Raw genomic sequence first — 21,335 nt, forward strand, 5'->3', positions numbered from 1 at the left:
ATTTACAGGGGAAAAAAGCATTCATCATCAATGTCTTCCTCTGAGTAACTCAATATTCACACAGAATTTGCAAAGAGCCTTAGCAATTACTGTGAAGCCAAAGCCAACGGTTTTACAACCACTACTCTTGCTCTGTGGAATGAGAAAACCAGCTCAAACCACTGAACGTGATGAAATTATTGGTACCAGAATTAGTTGAATTCATAGGCAAGTTGAGCTCATAGGCAAGTGAGCAAAGGCAGGCAGGGAAGTTTTTCTGCCTCCAAAAGCTGGCATCAACCATAGTTTCCATGAAACTTGCTTCAGAACAGAACTCTTGGAAACCATAAATGTCTTCAACTATCAAAGGAAGATAGACAAAACTCAATTAGAGTGATTTCATGATTGGCTGAGTTAACGGTCTCTATGGGTTGGTCACTTTTAGCAGTTTTTAAAATCCTAGACTGGCTTCCTTCTGGTGCTCCACACATTTCTATGCTCCCTTTGGATGGACAGTATTAAAGCCTCTTTGCTAGTATTACTAGTTTGATAATGATTTCCCACACTTCTCTGGGCTTTCTGTCACTATGTAAGGTAACCATGAGAACTTCCCTAGTGGCTCAGTGGTAAAGAATCCTTCTGCAATGCAGGAAACACAGGTTCGATCCCTGGTCTGGGAAGATCCCCTGGAGAAGGAAACGGCAGCCTGCTCTAGTATTCTCTCCTGGAGAATCCTACAGACAGAGGAGCCTGGTGGGCTACAGTCCATGGGGTTCCAAAGAGTCAGACACGACTTAGTGACCAAACAACAACAAAGCTGACCATGATTTAAGGAGACACAAGTCATTCAGTGTTATGGACTGAACTGTATTTCACCAAAATTCATGTGTTGAAAAACTAACTTGCAGTTTGACTCTATTCAGAGATAAGATCTTTAGGAAGATAATTAAAGTTAAACTAGGCCATACCCCTTCTCCAGTAGGATTAGTGTCCTTACAAGGATAGGAAGAGACATACGAGATATCTTGCCCTGCGCCCAGAGGAAAGACCACACGACGACACAGTGAGAAGGTGGCCATCTACAAGCCAGGAAGAGAAAGTCCCTGAAACCAAACTTGCTCTTAAACTTCCCAACCTCCAGAACAGTGAGAAAATAAATGGCTATAGTTTAAGCCACCCAGTCTGTGGCATTTTGTTATGGCAACCTAAGCTAAGATACTTAGTTACAGCCTGACTGTTGTGACCCAAGCTGTGTGCAGATGCACGGCAGGTACGACCATGCCCTCTCAACTGTGCACACTCAGGTACTTGATTTCTGTGTGATGTTCACCACACCCCCATGAGCTAGCACTGTGAAAAGAAAGTGAGAGTGAAGTCGCTCAGTCATGTCCAACTCTTTGCGACCCCACGGACTGCCTACCAGGCTCCTCCATCCATGGGATTTTCCAGGCAAGAATACTGGAGTGGGTTGCCATTTCCTTCTTCAGGAGATCTTCCTGACCCAGGGATTGAAGCCGGGTCTCTCGAATTGCAGGCACACACTTCATCATCTGAGCCACCAGGGAAGTCCAGCACTGTGACTGGTATCAATCGAAAGAGTCAGACAAAGCCACGTTTGAATCATGGGCTACCACTTCTTGAGCAAAGCTCTAAATTCCTCTGAGCCTCAGTTTCCTCCCATAGTAAATTTTTTTTTCCATAGTAAATTTTTATTAAACTGGTTAACTCCATCTTCTCCACCAAATTTAACAAGACTCAGTTTTGTTAAGCATTTTTTCATCCACCATGAAAAGACTCACTTCATGTTTTGTTTTGTTTTTTCACATGAGTTTGATGATTTCTTCCCTGGTCTCTCAGCAGTAAAGAATCCACCTGCCAATGCAGGAGATGTAGGTTCGCTCCCTGGATCGGGAGAATCCCCCCAGAGGAGGAAATGGCAACCCACTCCAGTATTCTTGCCTGGAGAATCCCATAGACAGAGGAGCCTGTTGGACTATACAGTCCATGGGGTTGCAAAGAGTTGGACATGACTTAGTGACTAAACAACAACAACAAAATACTCAAAAGGAATATGAAGTGCTGGCTTCTCTAAGAAAAGAGTAAACTACTATAAGGATATGTATTATTATTGTGGTGCGGGTTTCTCTCCTTTCATGCCTGGAAATTTCAGTCCCTTAATTCTGGTGGTTTGATAGGCGAGTCACCCGGTGGTCACACCTCTCAGTCAGTCATTGGCCATGGACTAATGCTGACCTCTGGAAAGTCACTTCCTAGAAATGTCTTTGGGTCATTCTAACTGTTTTTGTCAACAACCTCAGAAAAGTAAATACAGAGTTTATAAGTCAGATCCATCAATATCAAGAATGAAATACAATAATCAATAGTCAATAAAGACTACTAAAGAAGATTGAGGCATCAGTCTGTCAATAATAACACTAGTAAAAGTTCAAAAGTATTGCAGTTTACCATGAGCAGCCAGTAGCTAAGACTTTATATGCATTATCTCAATAACCTTTATAGGTCAAATACCACTGTTCCCACTTTACAGGTGAGGAGACTGAAGCACAAGAAGGCTAAATGACTTGGCCAAGAGTCTACAGCAGGAAGCAGCAGAGCAGATCTGAGATGCTCCATGGGACCAGATCACTGTGCTGTTCATCCTCCTCCTCTCTGTGGCAAGTAACACTGTGGGATGGATCTGATGTTGGGGAAATTTCCACACACTTTTAAGTGACACACAAGTGTTGTTTCCTTTAGCACAAATCCTCCTGAAGCCATTCTGGTGTACAGAATCAACCTGCATGGTCTTAATTTAAAAATATAGAAGACAGGCATCCAAATCACTTGAGTCAACACTAGTAATGATGATGCCAAGTCTGTATAACCAGCCCCCCCGGAAAGACAGACTGCTATGTCCTTGAGTCTAAGTGCTTTGTAATCGTTACCCTACAATCCAAACTGAGATACCGCCTTCTCTCCTAACAATAAACCAAGCAAGATGCTAGCCAGGAGACAAATCATCCAGAGAAACCACTTCTCTCTCTTCTGAAAGCACTGGCTGTTCTCAGGAGCCCTGAAACTCATTATTCCCCTGAATGTGAACAGCAGAGTCCAGTTTGCAAGCAAGTTGAGATCCCTTGTTCCTAATGAGGACTCTGGATGCCTCTAAAAACACTGGCAGCATGAACCCAGAAGTCTGCATGTTTGCTTGCGATGGAGAAGAAAGGGACCAGGACTCCAGGGGTTGGGTGAGTGAGGGAAGATTTGAGCATATTTATGGATCAAGAGAACTGGCAGAGGGAATGCATTGGAAAATACAAGGTGAGAGGAGAGAATTGAAAGAAAAAACTCCAGGGGTAGAGGAAAGATTTGCTCCAGCACTTAAGAGAAAGAATTTATTTGGGGGGTGGGCAAGGGTGGGAACCACACAGTTTTTCTTTATTAGAGGCAAAAAAGAAGATAATTGGAAATGAAATCTTTTAGGTAAAATGAAAGATATTTGTGTCAGATGGCCTCAATTTTCTCAGAAAAGGAGTGAGAGGGCTGGGGTTTGGATGAAGAAAGTTTGCAGAGAATAGAAAATGTTTAGGACAAAAAGTCAAGTAGAGAGGGTTAAAAGGATTACCAAGTAGAAGTGGCAGCTGTGTTAACCTCAAGTGGCATGAGCTGTAGTCCAGAGCAGAGGGCGGCCTTGCTGTTAAGCTGGGTCAGGTCCTCCGACAATGGTTTCTGGCCTGACCTTGCCTCTGTGATTTATCAGGGTCCTCACTTCAGTCATTTCAACAGCTGCCTTTTTGCCTGCAAGATAATCCAAGGTCCTCAGCGTGACCCAAAGGCCTTTTGCATCTGACCCCTAACTCTCCAGCAACCTTTTTTTTTTTTTGCCTTCTGCCATACTGAACTAATTTTAGTTCCCCCAAAGCCCTAGGTCTTTTCATTGCTTCTGGGCCTGAAACCCCACAGCTCCTCAGAAATGTTTTTTCCCTTTAATGCTTGGAGAGTAAACATTCTTTAAAAAAAAAAAAAATGGTTACCTCCTCCAAGAAGCCTTCCTGGATCACCTAATGTAAAACTGATCACTCAGCTTTTCCTTTTGTCAACCCACCTGTGCCCTGTATAGGTTCCTGGCATGACAGAGTACTTCATGTTTCATTAATTCTAAGATGCATGTTTTTTCACATTTCAAAAATCTCTGAAGTGAGGATATGTCTTATATTTGATAGTGTGTCACAGTTTAATTGGTAGGGTTTTTATTATTATTATTGTTATTTCTCAGTGGTACCAAAAAGGTGCATCTTACCTCAAGAGCATTGGTGAAATGCAGCTTCGTTTTTAAAAACTTTTTAGAATGAAGCAGTGATTTGCATATGGAGGTGATCTCGTTTTCCCTCCCAGCACACACACTTCAGCAATATTTGGTTCTGTCCACTGGTGGGGAGGGTATGCTGCTGGCATCTACTGGGTAGAGGCAGAGAATGCCCAGGACACCCCTCCTCCACCCCCATACACGCATACAAAGAATCATCCTGTCCAAAACGTTAGCAGTGTGAAAGTTGAGAAACCCTAGTCTAGGGTGACAATATTTATTCGGGTATATGCTATGCTTTATTATATTTGATTTTAAATCAATCTTCTAAGAGTATAAAGTTCAACCTAATGTATATCAATGTTTTCCAAACGTTGGCATGTAGAGCAAGAACATCAACTCTTGAAAAATGCCCTTTCTTCATCACCCCTCCCCTATGTCCCTCCACTAGACTCCCCAGAGAATGAATGAAGCAATATTAGGGATCAAAACTGGAAGGCCAGAGGGTCTAAAAGAGATCTGTGACCTTAAACAAATTAGGAGAGTTAACAGCAAGGCCAAGACTGGATTCCAGACCCCTAGATTTCCCCGCTCCCACGCAGCCTGGGAGGCAGGCCGCTCTGCTCTCTGCCTAAGTTGGCTAACACAGTTTGGTACCTTAAGAGGAAACCTGTGCCCTTCAAATATGAGCAGCGCGACTTAGCAGGAGTTTAGCCTGAGTATTCACGCTTCAACACCCAGCACCCACGCCACTCTGGTGCTACTTTATGAGAATTTAGGTTGACTCTGTAAGGCCCCCTGAGCAATTGGATTTATGCAAAAATAACTGCGATTCGTAAGTGTGAAGGAACTTCAAATACATGTAGGTGATTTCGTCATACAAACGGCAGAGGGAACGGAATACGTGTATTTGAGGCTGTAGGGGAGCGGTTATTAATTTGGAAAGAGAGCAGGAGGAGCCGTCCTCCACTGCACGTGTGAAAAGGGCCTCGAACTGGAGCTGGAAGCTGATTCATGTGAGCGAGGGAGGCGTCCCAGAGGAAGGTTTTGGCAAAGCCTTTCGGTGTCTCCGTGCTGCAGTCAGGTGGGCCCCGATTGCCCACTCCCCCGAGCACCACCTTCCTCCTTCCCACTCCGAGGGCTGGATCACTGAGGGAGGCTCCACTCTGGATCCTGTGGCCCAGCCTCGTGTCCGCCAATCCCCTCTCCACCCTGCGCCGCCGCAGGGGGATGGATGCCGGAAGCCAGGCTCACCTTCAGGCGGATAGGGAAGGACCGCTCCTGCTGGAGGGGGCCCAGGAGCCTCTGTCTGCTCCACTCTGACCAGCTCCGAGGGCCAGCGCGCTGCACGTCGCCATCCGAGCCAGAGTGCAGGGCCCGCGGCCCCCGGGGAAGGGCAGCAGTTCCGCGCCCCCTTCGGCACCTCGCACAGCTTCCACCTCGGCGGAGCTCGCCTGCGTCCTCGGACCCCAGATTCCTGATCCCCCGGCTCCCGCCCTCCTCTTCGCGCCCTCTCCTGGGCCCTGCCAGCCCTGGGCCTGAACAACACGCTGGGGCGGTGGGCACGTGGTCTAGGTCATGCGGGCTCCCGGGGGCGCCCGGACGGTCCCCCGAGCCCTACTCCTGCTGCAGCAGCTGAAGGGTGTGCAGAGCCACCATCTGATGGCCGGTGGAAGCCTCTAAGGGCGCGGGGCAGGCCCTCGCCTCTGCCGCCTGCTCGTTGCGCTCCACCCGGGCAGGTGCAGCCGCGAGCGATGGAGGCGGGGGCGCGTGGGGTCGCTAGGGTCATTTTCCCAGCCCGCCGCTCCTCCGCCTCCCGGCCTCTCGGCCTGTGGGGCCGGCCCCACCTCGCGCCCGAGGTCAGCGACCCGCGCTGGCCCCAGCATTCGGTTCGAGTCCTAATGGGCTTGTTCTGACTCGAGACTGCCTGAAGTCCTGCTCCCCACCACCGTGCACTTGAAAACCGGCCAGATGCTGCGCGCTGGTTCCGCCTCCTCTCCAGGGCTTGGCTGGGACAACCTGCCGTTTTATGCGGAGGCATCTATCCAGGCATATCCTGCCCCCCGTCTCCTTTGAAGAAGGCCTACCTGAGATCCTTTTGGGGCTGGGATTGGGGTGCACGAGTTAAAGACCCACCAGGAAACGAAAAGTGTGCAGGACCAGAGAAAAGCTCACGAAACCAAGACGGTGCGTGATCCCCCTCCCGCTCTTTCACAACCCTAGGGGAATTTTCAGGGACTTCGTGGAGTGGCCTTCAAGGCCCCTATCCCCAAACACAGAAGAAAGGGACTGTGTATCTTCTCAGGCCCCTTGTGCTGGGAGGGCCTGACTGCCAAGGGCAAAGTTGCCTCAGGGCGCAGCCAGGCCTGCTCGCATAGCAACTGGGGAAGCAAGGGCTTGGCACTGCCTAGATGAGGAGCCTCAATGTTTTTTTGTGAAACTCCCGAAGGACTTAGGCAGCAGAGTTTGAAGCTAAATCCTTTTACCAGCCATGAACCCGGGACAGCTGTACAAATAGTTGCTGGTTTTAATTAAACCTAACTTCAGCTACTTCCTTGACTTAGGAAAAAGGACTGGCAAATTTATGCTTTGATAAATTGGAAACTATTGGTGTGTGATTACACTTAAAAAAAAAAAAAAGACATTTGAAGGGACTGGTAGGGAGGACTGTCGCAGAGCAGAGTGGTTTCCACTCTTTTCTTGCATGGGAAACAGTTTAGAATCTAAATTTTAGATAACCCCACAACCAAGTAAAATGGGACAAGGGTGCAGGCTCATGGTAGACAAGTAGACCCTAGCAGACCCAAAGGATGGGGTTTCATTCTTCCTTTAGAAGGGAAAGTCCATCTTTGAGGCTGTGAAGTAAGATCCGGGGAGGCCCTTGTATGGGAAAGTTTCTCCAGGGAGTCCATTAGTCTAGAAGTGTGGTCATCAGAGATACAGGGAGGGATTGGGGGTCCTTGAAGGTCTCTTTAACTCTGGGATAATATGACCCCATATAATCCTCCCAACTCTCCAGTGAAGGTTCCTTCTCATTCTCAGTATTTTCTTCGCCTATGAAAACAAATCTGAATGCCAAGGTAAAGAAAACCTTTCTTAAACAAAAACAAGTATGTTCACGCTAATTATAACTCAGTGAAAATGCATGTCTGTGCATTGACAGAGAGGAAATTACTTTAGAGGGAGGTAAATAGTTTAAAATTGATTAGATTCTCTTGAAGTTACTTAAGTTCACAATGAAAAAGAGAGAAATTCTTCTTTATGTTTTTTGTTTTTTTTTTTAATCCTCTAACATTGAACTACATTAGTTCCCAGAGACTAACTGGGAATAGCAAAAACTAACCCCTAATTTTCACAGAGCATGTCAGGTCTCCAGGGGTGCTCCTCTTTCCAGATACGCAAGAAATCCCACTGTTCCACTATCAAATGACTGACCGTGAAAGCTTCTTGACAGATGGAATTCCAGCCAACTGCAGAATTGAAATCACCCAGTGGAGACTGACCTGAGGCCCCACCGTTCAAGATACCAGGCTGACTCTGAGAGCCATAACACCAACTGAACTGCCAGAGCTAAGAGAGATGGGGCCAGAAAACCATGGGCCTGGCATAGGATGATACATGAGGCTTCATGAGCTGCCGATGTTTTCCGGTATCCATTAGAGAGCACTGGATTATCTAGAAATTCAAAGCTTTGTCTGTCTTTGGAAAGGAAAAGGCCATGACACCTTTTCCTTTGCCATGACCTTGAAATGGCTGATGATATGAGGCCCCAACTGAGGAAAAGGATCCATAAACTATTGAGGTGAGTCCATAGCAGAGCAGATCTACCTTTGATCTAAAACACTTCCAAAGTTATATATGCTGGGCTACCAGACCAGGTAACTAATTACACAGTCCCTACTCACTGTTCAAACAAGTTAAGGCCACTGGACAATAAAAGTCACATCCAAAAGGATGAAGGACTGGACACCTGGTATTTTTGCTTCACAGTATCTACTTCACTGTTTTATATAAGCCATACCCTAATTTCCCAGTGGCTAGTCTTTCTCCTCTAGGTTCAGTCCATGTCATCAGGTGGGATGAACCCATTCCATACAAGTGGGCTGGAGCATCTAGGCGGAGGCCAATCACACATCAGTCCGAGTCCCCACTGTGAATGGTCCGGACTGGGCACATGACGTGACAGGAGCCAGTGACGGTATCATTTAGAATGCTTTTAGCTGAATGTACCACATGAGAGAGAGTAATGAAACTAGAATAAAGTCCAGGCCAAACGATGAAACAGCAAAAAAGATGAATCCCCCTGCAACAAGAAAGCTCCATATAAAATAGTTTAATCCATAAGTTACTGTCTCAGATCACAAGTCTTAAGATAGGATGGCTCCAGGGTTGAGTAATCTTCGTGTCAGATATCCAGGGGTCCTCCTCTTTCCCGAAACTCTGGAAATCCAGCTTTATGAGGCTGGCACTCCTAATATCAAGTGGCTGACTGCAGTGACCCCTTGCGGATGTGAAGCCAAGATGTAATTTGTGGAGCTTCTGCAGCCATCTTATGAGTCTGAGGAGAGAGTCTGCCTGTGAATGAGCAACACTAAAGAGAGCAAAGTCAAGAGATCTGGAGAGAGAGACTTGTGGTCTTATAACACCATCTGAGCCCCATATTGTGCTGCATAAGAAGAGAGGCCCATCTCTGAGCTTTTCAGTTAATTGTTGTGTTGCTCAGTCATGTCCAACTCTTTGCAAACCCATGGACTGCAAAACACCAGACTTCCCTGTCCTTTACCATCTACTGGAACTTCCTCAGACTTTTGTCCATTGAGCCAGTGATACCATCCAACAATCTCAACCACTGTCATCCCCTTCTCCTCCTGCCTTCAATCTTGCCCAGCATCAGGGTCTTTTTTAATGAGTTGTCTCTTCGCATCAGGTAGCCAAAGTATTAGAGCTTCAGCTTCAGCATTAGCCCTTCCAGTGAATATTCAGTCCTTTAGGATGGACTGGTTGGGTCTCCTTACAGTCCGAGGAACTCTCAAGAGTCTTCTCCAATGCCACAGTTTAAAAGCATTAATTCTTTGGCACTCAGCCTTCTTTATTGTCCAACTCACACATCCATATATGATTACTGGAAAAACCTTGGCTTTGACTATAGGGACCTCTGTCGGCAAAGTAATGTCTCTGCTTTTTAATATCTGTGCTGTCTAGATTTGTCATAGCTTTTCTCCCAAGGAGCAAGTGTCTTTTAATTTCATGGGAGGCTTCCCAGGTGGCACTAGTGGTAAAAAAAAAAAAAAAAAAAAAAAGGCCCTCCTGCCAATGCAGGAGACATAAGAGACATGGGTTCAATCTCTGGGTTGGGAAGATCCCCTGGAGAAGGGCATGGCAACGCACTCCAGTATTCTTGCCTGGAAAATCCCATGGACAGAGGAGCCTGGCGGGCTATAGTCCATGGGGTGGCACAGAGTCCGACATGATTGAAACGACTTAGCAGCGGGGGGCGGGGGTGGGGGAGGAGATGGGAAGAAGTAATGTTTAATTAGATTGCAGCTACATGCCCCAGCACTTTTTTTTCAGTTATACAAACCACTGAAATCTCTTTTTGCTTTAATTTGCTTTAGATTGAGTTTACTGCCTCTTGCAGCAGAAAGTCACAACTGAAGCAAACTGCTTGAACTATATTATGGAGTGATCCTAGGATCCAGTGTTTCTTGGGCAAAACCCTGCTAAAAGCTCCCTCCAGCCATTTCCAGCAATGCTGATTCATTTACCTCATCTCTCTAGTACCTCAACAGTTGTGGGAAAAGATAATCTGAACAACTCTGGTCGTTCCTAAAGACTGACAAGAGCATTGGAAAATGACTAGTGGAGATACTTATGACTCACGATAATGTGGGATGGAAAAGGGAACAGAATAGAAAAACTCAGTGAAGTAATAAGCATTTTTCTACCCATTAATAGACAAGGTCAAGGGTTGTTAGGTAAATGAGTATTCTGATGCTTATTTTATTACAAAGGTTCTTTTTCCACATGAACAACAGATATGATCCCTTATGTGGAACTATGAGGAAGCCAGGCACAGTGAGAACAGAAGGGAGCTGGAAGAAGGTGCAGCTATGTGGAGCCTTTCTCAAAGGCCTTGGCAGAGCCCAGATACATCTGAGCCCTCCTTATATACTTTGGCAGTTTTCTCCAAAAGGGATCCAAGAAAATTCCAGAAATGGGGCCGTTAACCTTCAACACACTCCAGTGGAGTTCATATGTGGGGGCAAAACAAAACATGTCCAAAAGAGACCAAAGAGTTATTATTCTTGAATGAAAATCATGATTGAGGAGAAACAGATGCTTTAGCGATATACCAAGATATGAAAATGTACTATAAAAGAGAAAACAATGGAACTAGGGAAAAAATGGAAGCCCAAAGAAGAAAGAGCAAAAAAGATCAAATTCCCTTTTTAAACACACAATTGTAATGTTTGAATATGCCAAGTCATAAAAATGCACATGCGATTCTAACTTTGGCCTAAACATTTGATTTTCAAAAAAAAATGCAGTCCTGCCACGAAACCTCTGAGTTGCCAAAAACAATTGTTTACACAGGGCAATGTGTTTTCAGGACGTCTTATATGTGCTACCTGCCCAGGCCCTGTTAAGCTGGTGAAACTAAGTGAAGCTTAGTAAAACTAAGTGTAGAAAAATAGGGAAGTCTAGCAAAAGGAGGGAAAAGAGAAGTCAAAAATGTTGAACCCCACCTGCTTGTGCTGACATAATCTGATATGAAATTCACCTCCTCAATATAGAAAACACAGAATGCCATTCCTTCTGGACACATACATCGTTTTACTTGGTTCTGTCTTAATAAGTTTATGTACAGGAAGAATTTCTTGATGTTGGCAAAAAATAAATTCAAAAGTGGATTTTAAAAGGGTCAATATAACTTTTCTTAATTCTTGTGCTTTCAATAGATGGTTTCCTGCTTAAGGGTGAGAGGACGATCATGGATTTTCCTGCTGCTTGCACCTGATTCCAACAAAACCACCCTGCTGTGCTTTCCTCTGTATTTCTGATTATAAGATGTCACCCCTGAAGAATATCCTTTCTCTTTGTGGGAAGAATTAAAACGTGCTTTAGTTCCTGAACTATTGGCTTGGCCAAAAAGTTCATTTGGGTTTTTCTGTAAGATGTAATGGAAAAACTCAAACAGACTTTTTGGCCAACCCAATATTTCAATTATATGTGTAGATGTGACTTGTAATACTGAAACTGGGGGAGAAATAGTAATAACTGAGAAGGGATAAACATGGGGAGTGCTTAAATCGGACTAAATTCTAGGTTCTTTTTTTAATTCCAGATTCTTTCATCTTAATGGAAAAAAAATGTCACCACCCTCATCATTCTTCATGATCACCCTTATTTTCAAGCTCTGGTAGTACCCTTTTAATGCAATGAGGGGAAAAATGCTTGACTTGAATTGATATATTTTTAAAAATTTAATCTTCCCTATCCCTTTCCTTACGTTCATCCTCATACCCTTATGCATTTTTTCTCTAAAAAATTATCTACTCCAATGTCTTTTCTGTCAGGCTTCATGGTTGAACAGACACTGGGGTTTTAGCCACCTTTTCATTTTCTCCTCTCTTCTTTCTATTTTTCCAGTGATCCCTTTCCTATAGTAATTGTAATTAAAAGGGGGACGGAGAGAGGGGATTCGGAGCCCCATGGTTTTTTGTTAGTTTTCTCTACAAGATCACTATGCCTGTGTTTCCATGAAGTCAAAACTTCATACTGGGAGATTCAATTTGGTCTCCAACTCTTTTTTTCAGTCTCCAGCTCTTAAACCCTGGGTGCAGCAAGGGAGAACTAAATCCAGTTTAGAGAGCTGGATTAGTGCCTTCCCACACTGGCTGTCTGTGCTAGGAAAACAAGAGAGGCCAACAGAGCTGCTTGCTTTGTTTGGTTATTTTAATCATTTTGTTTCAAAGTATTATTGAGAATGGTCTGAAAAGTTGAAATCAGGTAAAAATCACTTAAAAATAAAGACCTGCTGACCATGATTGAAATGACCCATATTTTTCCTTGGAGGAAAAAGATAAAATACTTTTAAGATGTATGTTTACATAAAAATATGACATTACATCTTTTAGTGTAAAGACTGTTTTTCAATTCTTATCATATGGTTCTCTGACTGCTCCCTGTTAATTAGCAAGTGGGCTCTTATAGATGCTAATCTGAACATAAAGTTCAAATATTCCATAGAAGTGATCAAATTTCCAAGTATTTGTCCAAAAAAAACTACATGTAAATTTTATTTGGTCTGTGCTTCCCATTTGAAAATTGAAACCGCATTCAATAGGATCCTTAATGCCCTATTCATATATCTAAGCTTCCTCAGAAGCTTAAATTGTAGGCTTTGATGCCTCTTTCTTAGATAATGGTAGATAATTTGTTAAAGAAACATTAAAGGAATTCTTAATGTCCTACTCTTTAGCTAAGAATAAAATCTAAAATGTTAGGTGAATATTATTTTAATACACAATTCTGTTTAACAATGCCTTATTTTTTTTTTTAAGTTTAATGACTGTTATTCCAAAGCCAGGGTAAAATATAAAATACCTATAATGGGCAAGAAGTATACCTTGAAATCTCTCTGTTCTTGTTGTTGTTGCTCAGTCGCTTAGTCGTGTCTGACTCTTTGCGACCCCATGGACTGCAGCACGCCAGGCTTCTCTATCCTTCACTGTCTCCCGGAGTTTGCTCAGCCTCATGTCCATTGAGTCGATGATGCCATCCAAGCATTTCATACTCTGTCACCCCGTTCTCCTCCTGCCCTCAATCTTTCCCAGCATCAGGGTAAAATCTCTTATTTACTGAAATTTACACTATGTTTTAAATTAAAACTTTTTTAGCTCCCATAGATGTCCATGCTAATATTTTAAATTCCCAAATTTAACACTCATAGGGGAAGGGAAAGTAATGTAGTATGGAAGCTAACAGATTGGGCTCTAATAGATGATAAAAACATCTACCTAAAGAATTTTAAAAAATTAACAGAAAAACTATACGAAGAAAGAAGAATTGACTTTATATACATATATAGAAAACATATAAAACCTGATTCACTTTCCTATGCACCACAATGGACGATTCGAAATGTCAGGGGGAAAATGGCCCAATTCTTAATAACAACAAGCATATAAAATAGCTGGAAATATACTAAACAGAAGGCAATGGCACCCCACTCCAGTACTCTTGCCTGGAAAATCCCATGGACGGAGGAGCCTGTTAGGCTGCAGTCCATGGGGTTGCTAAGAGTCGGACACGACTGAGCAAGGTCACTTTCACTTTTCACTTTCCTGCATTGGAGAAGGAAATGGCAACCCACTCCAGTGTTCTTGCCTGGAGAATCCCAGGGACGGGGGAGCCTGGTGGGCTGCCATTTATGGGGTCGCACAGAGTCGGACACGACTGAAGCGACTTAGCAACAGCAGCAGACATTTTCAAGACTTATGATTAAAACCCCATGTAAAACAAAATTACCTCAAACTATAAAAGAAGATGTAAATAAATGGCGAAAAATATTCTCTTTCTGATTAAACAGTCCATATTTGTAAACTATCAATTTTCTCTAAGTTAATCTAGAAACCCAATGTAATTCCAGTAAAACCTCAACATAATCTTTATGAAACTAAGCAAGCTCATTCCCAAATTGATCTTCTCAAGTTGACCTAGAAGAGAAAGCATCAAGATAGTCAAGAAATTTTTCAAATGGCAACAATTAGGAGGAACTTTCTCTGCCACATATCAAAATGTGGCATAAGCTATACTAATTTTAAAAGTGTGATAACGGTACTGAAAATGGACATGTAGATCAATAGTCAAAACAGTGTGTGTGTGTGTGTGTGTGTGTGTGTGTATACACACTAGAAGCATAATCTATATATAAGTATAATTTCATTTATGTCATATCACTGAAGGTAATGGTATGCAACTGGCTATCATCCATTTGGATAAAAACAAAGTTAGATCTGTTCCAACTTCATATGCAAGCATAAATAATAAAATGCTAAATGCTTTAGTTAGAAAATACTATTTGAATGTTTATTGAGTGGGAAAGGCATTTCTAAACACAATATGATATGTGTACATCATAAAGGAAAAACTGGATAGATTTTATTACATAAAATATTGAAATATTAAAAATTTAAATATTTAAATTTATTAAATATAAATTTGATGAAAGACATCATAAATAACATTTAAAAACAAGTGCAGAAAATATTTTGAAACATAAGATACAGGCAGAGGATTAATATATGAATATATAAAGAATAATTATAAACTTTTTTATGAGAGATTTTAATTAAATATAGGCAAAGGATATACAGAAAATCAATGGTCCAATGGATATATGAAAAGATAATGAACCTCAATGGTTATCAGGAAAATGCAGATGAAATCAGCATTCAGGGTACAACCACTATGAAGAATAGAATGGGACTTCCTTAAAAACTAAAAATAGAAATACAGTACGATCCAGCAATCCCACTCCTGAGCATATATCCAGAGAAAATTACATAATCTGAAAGGATACATGCACCCCAGTGTTCACTGAAGCACAGTTTACGATAGCCAAGACATGGAAGCAACCTAAATGTCCATCAACAGAGAAATGGAAAAAAGGATGTCATACATATATATATGGAATATTACTTGGCCATAAAGAAGAATGAAATAATGCCATTTGCAGCAACATGGACAGACCTAGAGATGATCATATTAAGTGAAGTGAAAGAGAAAGACAAGGGTGGAATATCATAGGTGGAATTGAATTTTTTTTAAAAGACATACAAATTAACTTATTTGCAAAACAGAAACAGACTTACAGATATTGAAAACAAATTTATGGTTACCAAAGGGGAAGAGTCAGGGGGAGTGATAAATCAGGAACTTGGGATGAAGACACGCTACTATATACAAGAGAACCAGCAAAGACCTACTGTAGAGCCCAGGGAACTCTGTTCAGTATTCTCTGATAACATACATGAGAAAAGAGTGGTGTTAGTATTATCCTAACATCAAAACCTGCAAAAGACAATAAAGGAAAACTATAGACCTGTGTCCTTCAAAAACAAGCCCCCAAAATGCTGATAAAATTTTAGCAAATTGAATCCAACAATATATAAAAATTTACTACATCATGGTCAATTAAGATTTATTCAGGAATACAAGATTGATTTAATATTTGAAAATTATTCAGTGAAACACACTGAAAAAGAGAAACGATGTCATCATATCTATAGATACAGAAAGGCGTTTGACAAAACACAGCATCTCTTCCTCATAAAAACTTGCTGCAAACTAGAAATGGAAAGAAACTTCCCCGATCTGGAAAAGCACAACTTTGGAAACCATACAGTTGTACCATACAAACGGTAAAAGACTGAATGCTTTCTCCTGAGATTTAGGACAAGGAAAGAATATTCACCATCACCATTTTTATTCAACTTTGTTCTAGCAGATTCTAGCCAGTGGAAAAAAGAAAAGAAAAATAAATTAGGCATCCACATGGAAAAGAAAAACTACCTTTTTCTGCATTCAACGTGATTATTTATGTAGAAAATCCAATGAGAATTTATTTTAGAAAATCACCGGAACTAACAAACATAGCATGTTTGCAGGAGCTCAATATTAAAAAATCAAAAAATTCTAAATCGAAACTTTAAAGAAGTTCCATTTATAACACATCAAAATGTAAGAAACAGGGATACATATGACAAAATATGCACAATACTTGTATGCTGAAAATAATAAGAAATTGCTGAGAGAAATTAAAGATCGAAATAAATGCAGAGATACTCCATGTTCATTGATTAGACACATTCAATTTTAAGATGTCAATTCTTCCTGAATGGATATACAGATTCAACGTTATCTCATTCAGAATTTCAGATGGCTTTTTGGTGTAAGATGACAAACTGACAATAAAATTCATATGGAAATGCAAAGGCCTAAAATAGTCAAAAGAACTTGAAGAAGAACAAAGTTGGTTTCAAGACTTTTTATAAACCATAGTAATCAAGATAGTCTGTTTGCTGGAATAAGCAAAACAAATAGATCAATGAAACAGAGTCCAGAAATGTCAATCAATTTTTGATGAAAATGATAAGGCAGTTTAATAGTAAAAGAAAATCATTTCAACAAATGGTGGTAGAATACTTGTAAAAGATTTAGAATAATGAGAGTTATTCTGAAAAAGAAGAATGGAGCTAAAGAACTTTATCTATCTATCTATCCAGATAAGGTCTGTCTAGTCAAGGCTATGGTTTTTCCAGTAGTCATGTATAGTTGGACTATAAAGAAAGCTGAGTGCAGAAGATTTGATGCTTTTGAACTGTGGTATTAGAGAAGACTCTTGAGAGTCCCTTGGATGCAAGGAGATCCAACCAGTCTATCCTAAAGGAAATCAGTCCTAATATTCATCAGAAGGACTGATGTTGAAGCTGAAACTCCAATACTTTGGCTACCTGATGCAAAGAGCTGACTCATTTGAAAAGACCCTGATGCTGGGAAAGACTGAAGGCAGGAGGAGAAGGGGACAACAGAGGATGAGATGGTGGGATGACATCACCGACTCAATGGACGAGTTTGAGTAAACTCTGGGAGTTGGTGATGGACAGGGAGGCCTGGCGTGCTGCAGTCCATGGGTCGCAAAGAGTCGGACACAACTGAGTGACTAAACTGAACTGAACTGATCTATCCAGATAATTTTTGCCAAAAATCAATGAATGGGGGAAATGAAAATCTTTTTAATAAATGTAATTTTATTGAGAAAATGATTTGCCAAATCACAAACTGGAGAAAATATTTGCAATAAATATTAACATCTGACAAAAGACTATATCTTAATATACACAAATTGATAATTGAAAAAAAAATCCTGGTTTTAAATGAGCACAAAATTTGTATAGACATTTCACAAAAGAAGGCATATGAATAGTCAACAAACAGGAAAAGTAGCTGCACATCATTAGTTATCTGAAGAGACGAATTAAAACCACAGTGTGCTGCAATTTCAGTCAGTAGAGTGGCTTTAAAAAAAGAAGACTGATGACAAGAAATGTAACCACAGTGTGCTGCAATTTCAGTCAGTAGAGTGGCTTTAAAAAAAGAAGACTGATGACAAGAAATGTAGGGAGGACGTGGAGCAATTGAAACTCACACGTCGCTGGCGGGGCACAGGCAACGTGGAGAAGTATTTGGCAGCTTCTTATAAAATTAAACATACATGTCCCCTATGACTCAGCAATTACATTCCTAGGTACTTAGCAAGAGACGTTCGAACATATGTTAACTAAAGGACTTGTAAAACAATATGCATACGATTCTTACTCAGAATAGCCAAAAACTGGAAAAACACACATGTCAGTCAAATAGGAAAGTAGATAAACAAATGATCATATATTCATAGAGTAGAGTGTTTTCCAAGAAAAACACTTAAAATGATTGATAATAGCAAAACAAGCCTGAAACTTACAGATACTAAATAGACTGCATTAAGTGAATGAAAAAAGAAAAAGAATCTTTACTGCAGGTAGCAAAATTTTGGCCTCATGACTTTGGTCATGCTGTTATTCCTGTAAATATGTTACATGACATAGCAAAAGAGACTTTGAAGATGTGATGGAGGTTATCAGTTAAAATAGATTATTCGGGATTATTCTGGGGGGTGGGGGCTCCACTTAATCATGTGAATCCTTGAAAGCAGAGGCTGAAGGGGAAGTGAGAGTTACTGAAGCTTGAGAAGAACTCACATTAGTTTGAGGATCTGGAGAAGGCCATGTGGAATGTGTGAGAAAGAAATGGATTCTGCCAACAATTAGTGCTTAGAAGATGACCTTGAAACCCCAACTGAGACCCTCCCCTCAGCCAATGCTTGATTTTGGCCTTGTGAGATCACGGGCAGAGAATTAAGCCATGCCGTGCCGGATTTCTGATCTATAGAAACTTCGAGATAATAAAGATGTGGCATTTAGGCTGCTAAGTTTGTGGCAATGTTTTACACAGAAATAGATAATACACTATATGATTCCATTCATTTTAATCATTCAGTTCAGTCTCTAAGTCATGTGCAACTCTTTGCGACCCGGTGGACTGCAGCACGCCAGACTCCCCTGTCCTTCACCATCTCTCAGAGCTTGCTCAAACTCATGTCCATTGAGTCAATGATGCCATCCAACCACCTCATCCTCTGTCATCCCCTTCTCCTCCTGCCCTCACTCTTTCCCAGCATCAGGATCTTTTCCAACGAATCGGCTCTTCACATTGGTGGTCAAAGTATTGGAGCTTCAGCTTTAGCATCAGTCCTTCCAATGAACAGTCAGGGTTGATTTCCTTTACGATTACTGATTTGATCTCCTCTCTGTCCAAGGGACTCTCAAGAGTCTTTTCCAGCACCACAATTCAAAATCACAATTCTTCAGTACTCAGCCTTCTTTATGGTCCAACTCATATCTGTACATGACTACTGGAAAAACCATTGCTTTGACTATATGGACTTTTGTTGGCAAAGTGATGTCTCTGCTTTTTAATATGCTGTCTAGGATTGTCATAGCTTTTCTTTCAAGGAGCAAACATCTTTTAATATCTTGGCTGCAGTCACCATCTGCAGTGATTTTGGAGCCCAAGAAAAGAAAATCTGTCATTGTTTCCATTTTTTTCCTCATTTACCATGAAGCAATGGGACTGGATACCATGATCTTAGTTTTTTGAATACTGAGTCTTAAGCCAACTTTTTCACTCTCCTCTTCCACCTTCCTCAAGAGGTTCTTTATTTCCTCTTTGCTTTCTGCCATTAGGGTGGTGTCATATGTGGTTGTTGGTATTTGGTCATATCTGAGGTTGTTGATATTTCTCCCAGCAATCTTGATTCCAGCTTGTGCTTCATCCAGGCTGGCATTTCCCATGATGTACTCGGCATATAAGTTAAATAAGCAGGATGACAATATACAGCCTTGATTTATTCCTTTCCCAATTTTGAACCAGTCCTGTGTTTCATGTCCATTCTAACTGTTGCTTCTTGACCTGCATACAGGTTTCTCAGGAGGCAGTAAGTGGTCTGTTATTCCCATCTCTTATAAGAATTTTCCAGTTTGTTGTGATCCAAACAAAGGCTTTAGCATAGTCAATGAAGCAGAAGTAGATGTTTTTCTGGAATTCTCTTGCTTTTTCTGTGATCCAGCGGCTATTGGCAGTTTGATCTCTGGTTCCTCTGCCTTTTCTAAATCCAGGTTGTACATCTGGAAGTTCTCAGTTCACGTACTGTTGAAGCCTAGCTTGAATGTCAATTATTAGCACAGCCAAAACTAAGCTGTGATAATAGAAGTCAGAAAATAGTTATCTGTGTGAAAGGAGAGAACTAATTGAAAGGGGTACAAGGGAAATTTCTGGGGTTAATAGAAATGTTTTATATGTTGTTATACATGGTGATTACATTGTTTATAAAATCATCAAAATTAAGTACACTTTATATCCCCATCAAACACAAACAAACACAGTGAGACACCCTATATGCCCACTAGTCTGGCAAAAATAAAAAGGACCGACAGTAAGTGTTGGCTAGACTGTGAAGCAACAAGAACTCTCATGTACTTCTGGTGTGGGTATAAAATGGCATAACCAGCTTGGAGATGTGTTTGGAAACTTCTTATAAAGTTAAACTTACATTTTCACCATAACCCAGCAATTCCACTTGTAGGAGTTTACCTAAGAAAAATGAAAACTAGGTTTACAAAAAGACTTGTGCAATAATGTTCATAGCAGCCTTATCTGTGATGGCCCTAGTTGGAAAAATAACCTAATGTCTGTCAAGAGGAGAATGGAAAAACAAATTGCAGTATATCCCTACAGTAATACAGTGTATTGTTGTTGTTTAGTTGCTAAATTGTGTCTGATTCTTTTTGTGACCCCATGGACTATAGCCCACTAGGTGCCTCTGTCCATGGAATTTCCCAAGCAAGAATACTGGAGTGGGTTGCCATTTCCTTCTTCAGGGAATCTTCCCAAGCCAGGGATCAAACCTGTGTCTCCTGTTTGGCTAGCAGATTCTTTGCCACTGAGCCACAGAGATGCCCAATACAATGTATACTCAGCAAAAAAAAGTAATGAATGATACTCCTAGAAACATGAGTGAATCTTAAAAATATTATATTGAACAAAATAATTTCTGTCCAAAAGAACGCACACTGTTGATTCCATTTATATGAAGCTGGTAAACAGTAAATAAATAAATAAATAAGTAACTATGGTGATTAGAACCAGGAATTGGTTGCCTCTGGATTTGGGATGGATGATTAATTGGAGAGGGTCAGCACTGTCTGGGGTGATGGTAATATTCTACAATTTGTTTCAGATGGTGATAACACAGGAGTAAGTAATTGTCAGAACTTATTCAACTGAACATTGGAGTCCTGTGCATTATATGTAAATTTGTCGCTTTGTAAATGAAAAAGAAATCCTAACAAAGTGGGAATAGTATTTATTTGGTCAGCATTTACTCTTAATGTAATGAATTAAGTGTCTTATCTACTGCACACCTGACCCTGTGCTGACCCCTCATGCTGGAAGACCATTTTGTCTTGATTTTATCTGTTTATTATCTTGACAGATGTGCTTCAGATGCTTCCTTAATGACAAATTTCACAAGTTCAAACAGGCCTTTATTACATTAATAGTGAAAAGTTACATGCAGTTGTCCACAGATGCTCCATGTACAGTGGTGTGGTATTTGCATATAATGTACACACACCCTCTCATATATCTTAAATCATCTCTAGATTATGTAAAATACCTACTACCATGTAAATGCTATATAAATAATTGTAAATACAATGTAGATGCCATGTGAATAGTTGCCAGAGTGTGGCAAATTCAAGTTTTGCTTTTTGGAACTTTCTGGAATTTTTTTCCTAGATATTTTTGACCTATAGTTGGTTGAATCTGTAGATGAAGAACCCACAGATAAGGAGCATTGACGGTATCATAATTGCATCCCATCCCC

At 41.1% G+C, this 21,335-nt stretch overlaps 1 protein-coding gene and 1 non-coding gene across 2 annotated transcripts in view; one reads left to right on the forward strand and one right to left on the reverse strand.

Moving 5' to 3' along the window:
* The window catches only part of DLEU7 (deleted in lymphocytic leukemia 7), a 51,413-nt gene that overhangs the window by 11,736 nt on the left and 18,342 nt on the right, over window positions 1–21,335 (reverse strand). The window contains 4 exon segments of the mRNA XM_059892318.1: window positions 5,540–5,587; window positions 5,589–5,619; window positions 5,621–5,748; window positions 5,750–6,064. Of these exon segments, the coding sequence (XP_059748301.1) occupies window positions 5,540–5,587; window positions 5,589–5,619; window positions 5,621–5,748; window positions 5,750–6,064 (522 nt within the window).
* Window positions 5,608–5,682, forward strand: MIR10177 (microRNA mir-10177). The gene has a single exon (NR_162211.1). It is a non-coding gene; the product is annotated as a microRNA mir-10177 (primary transcript).

The sequence above is a fragment of the Bos taurus genome, chromosome 12 (genome assembly GCF_002263795.3).
Source record: "Bos taurus isolate L1 Dominette 01449 registration number 42190680 breed Hereford chromosome 12, ARS-UCD2.0, whole genome shotgun sequence".
Classification (NCBI taxonomy): domain Eukaryota; kingdom Metazoa; phylum Chordata; class Mammalia; order Artiodactyla; family Bovidae; genus Bos; species Bos taurus.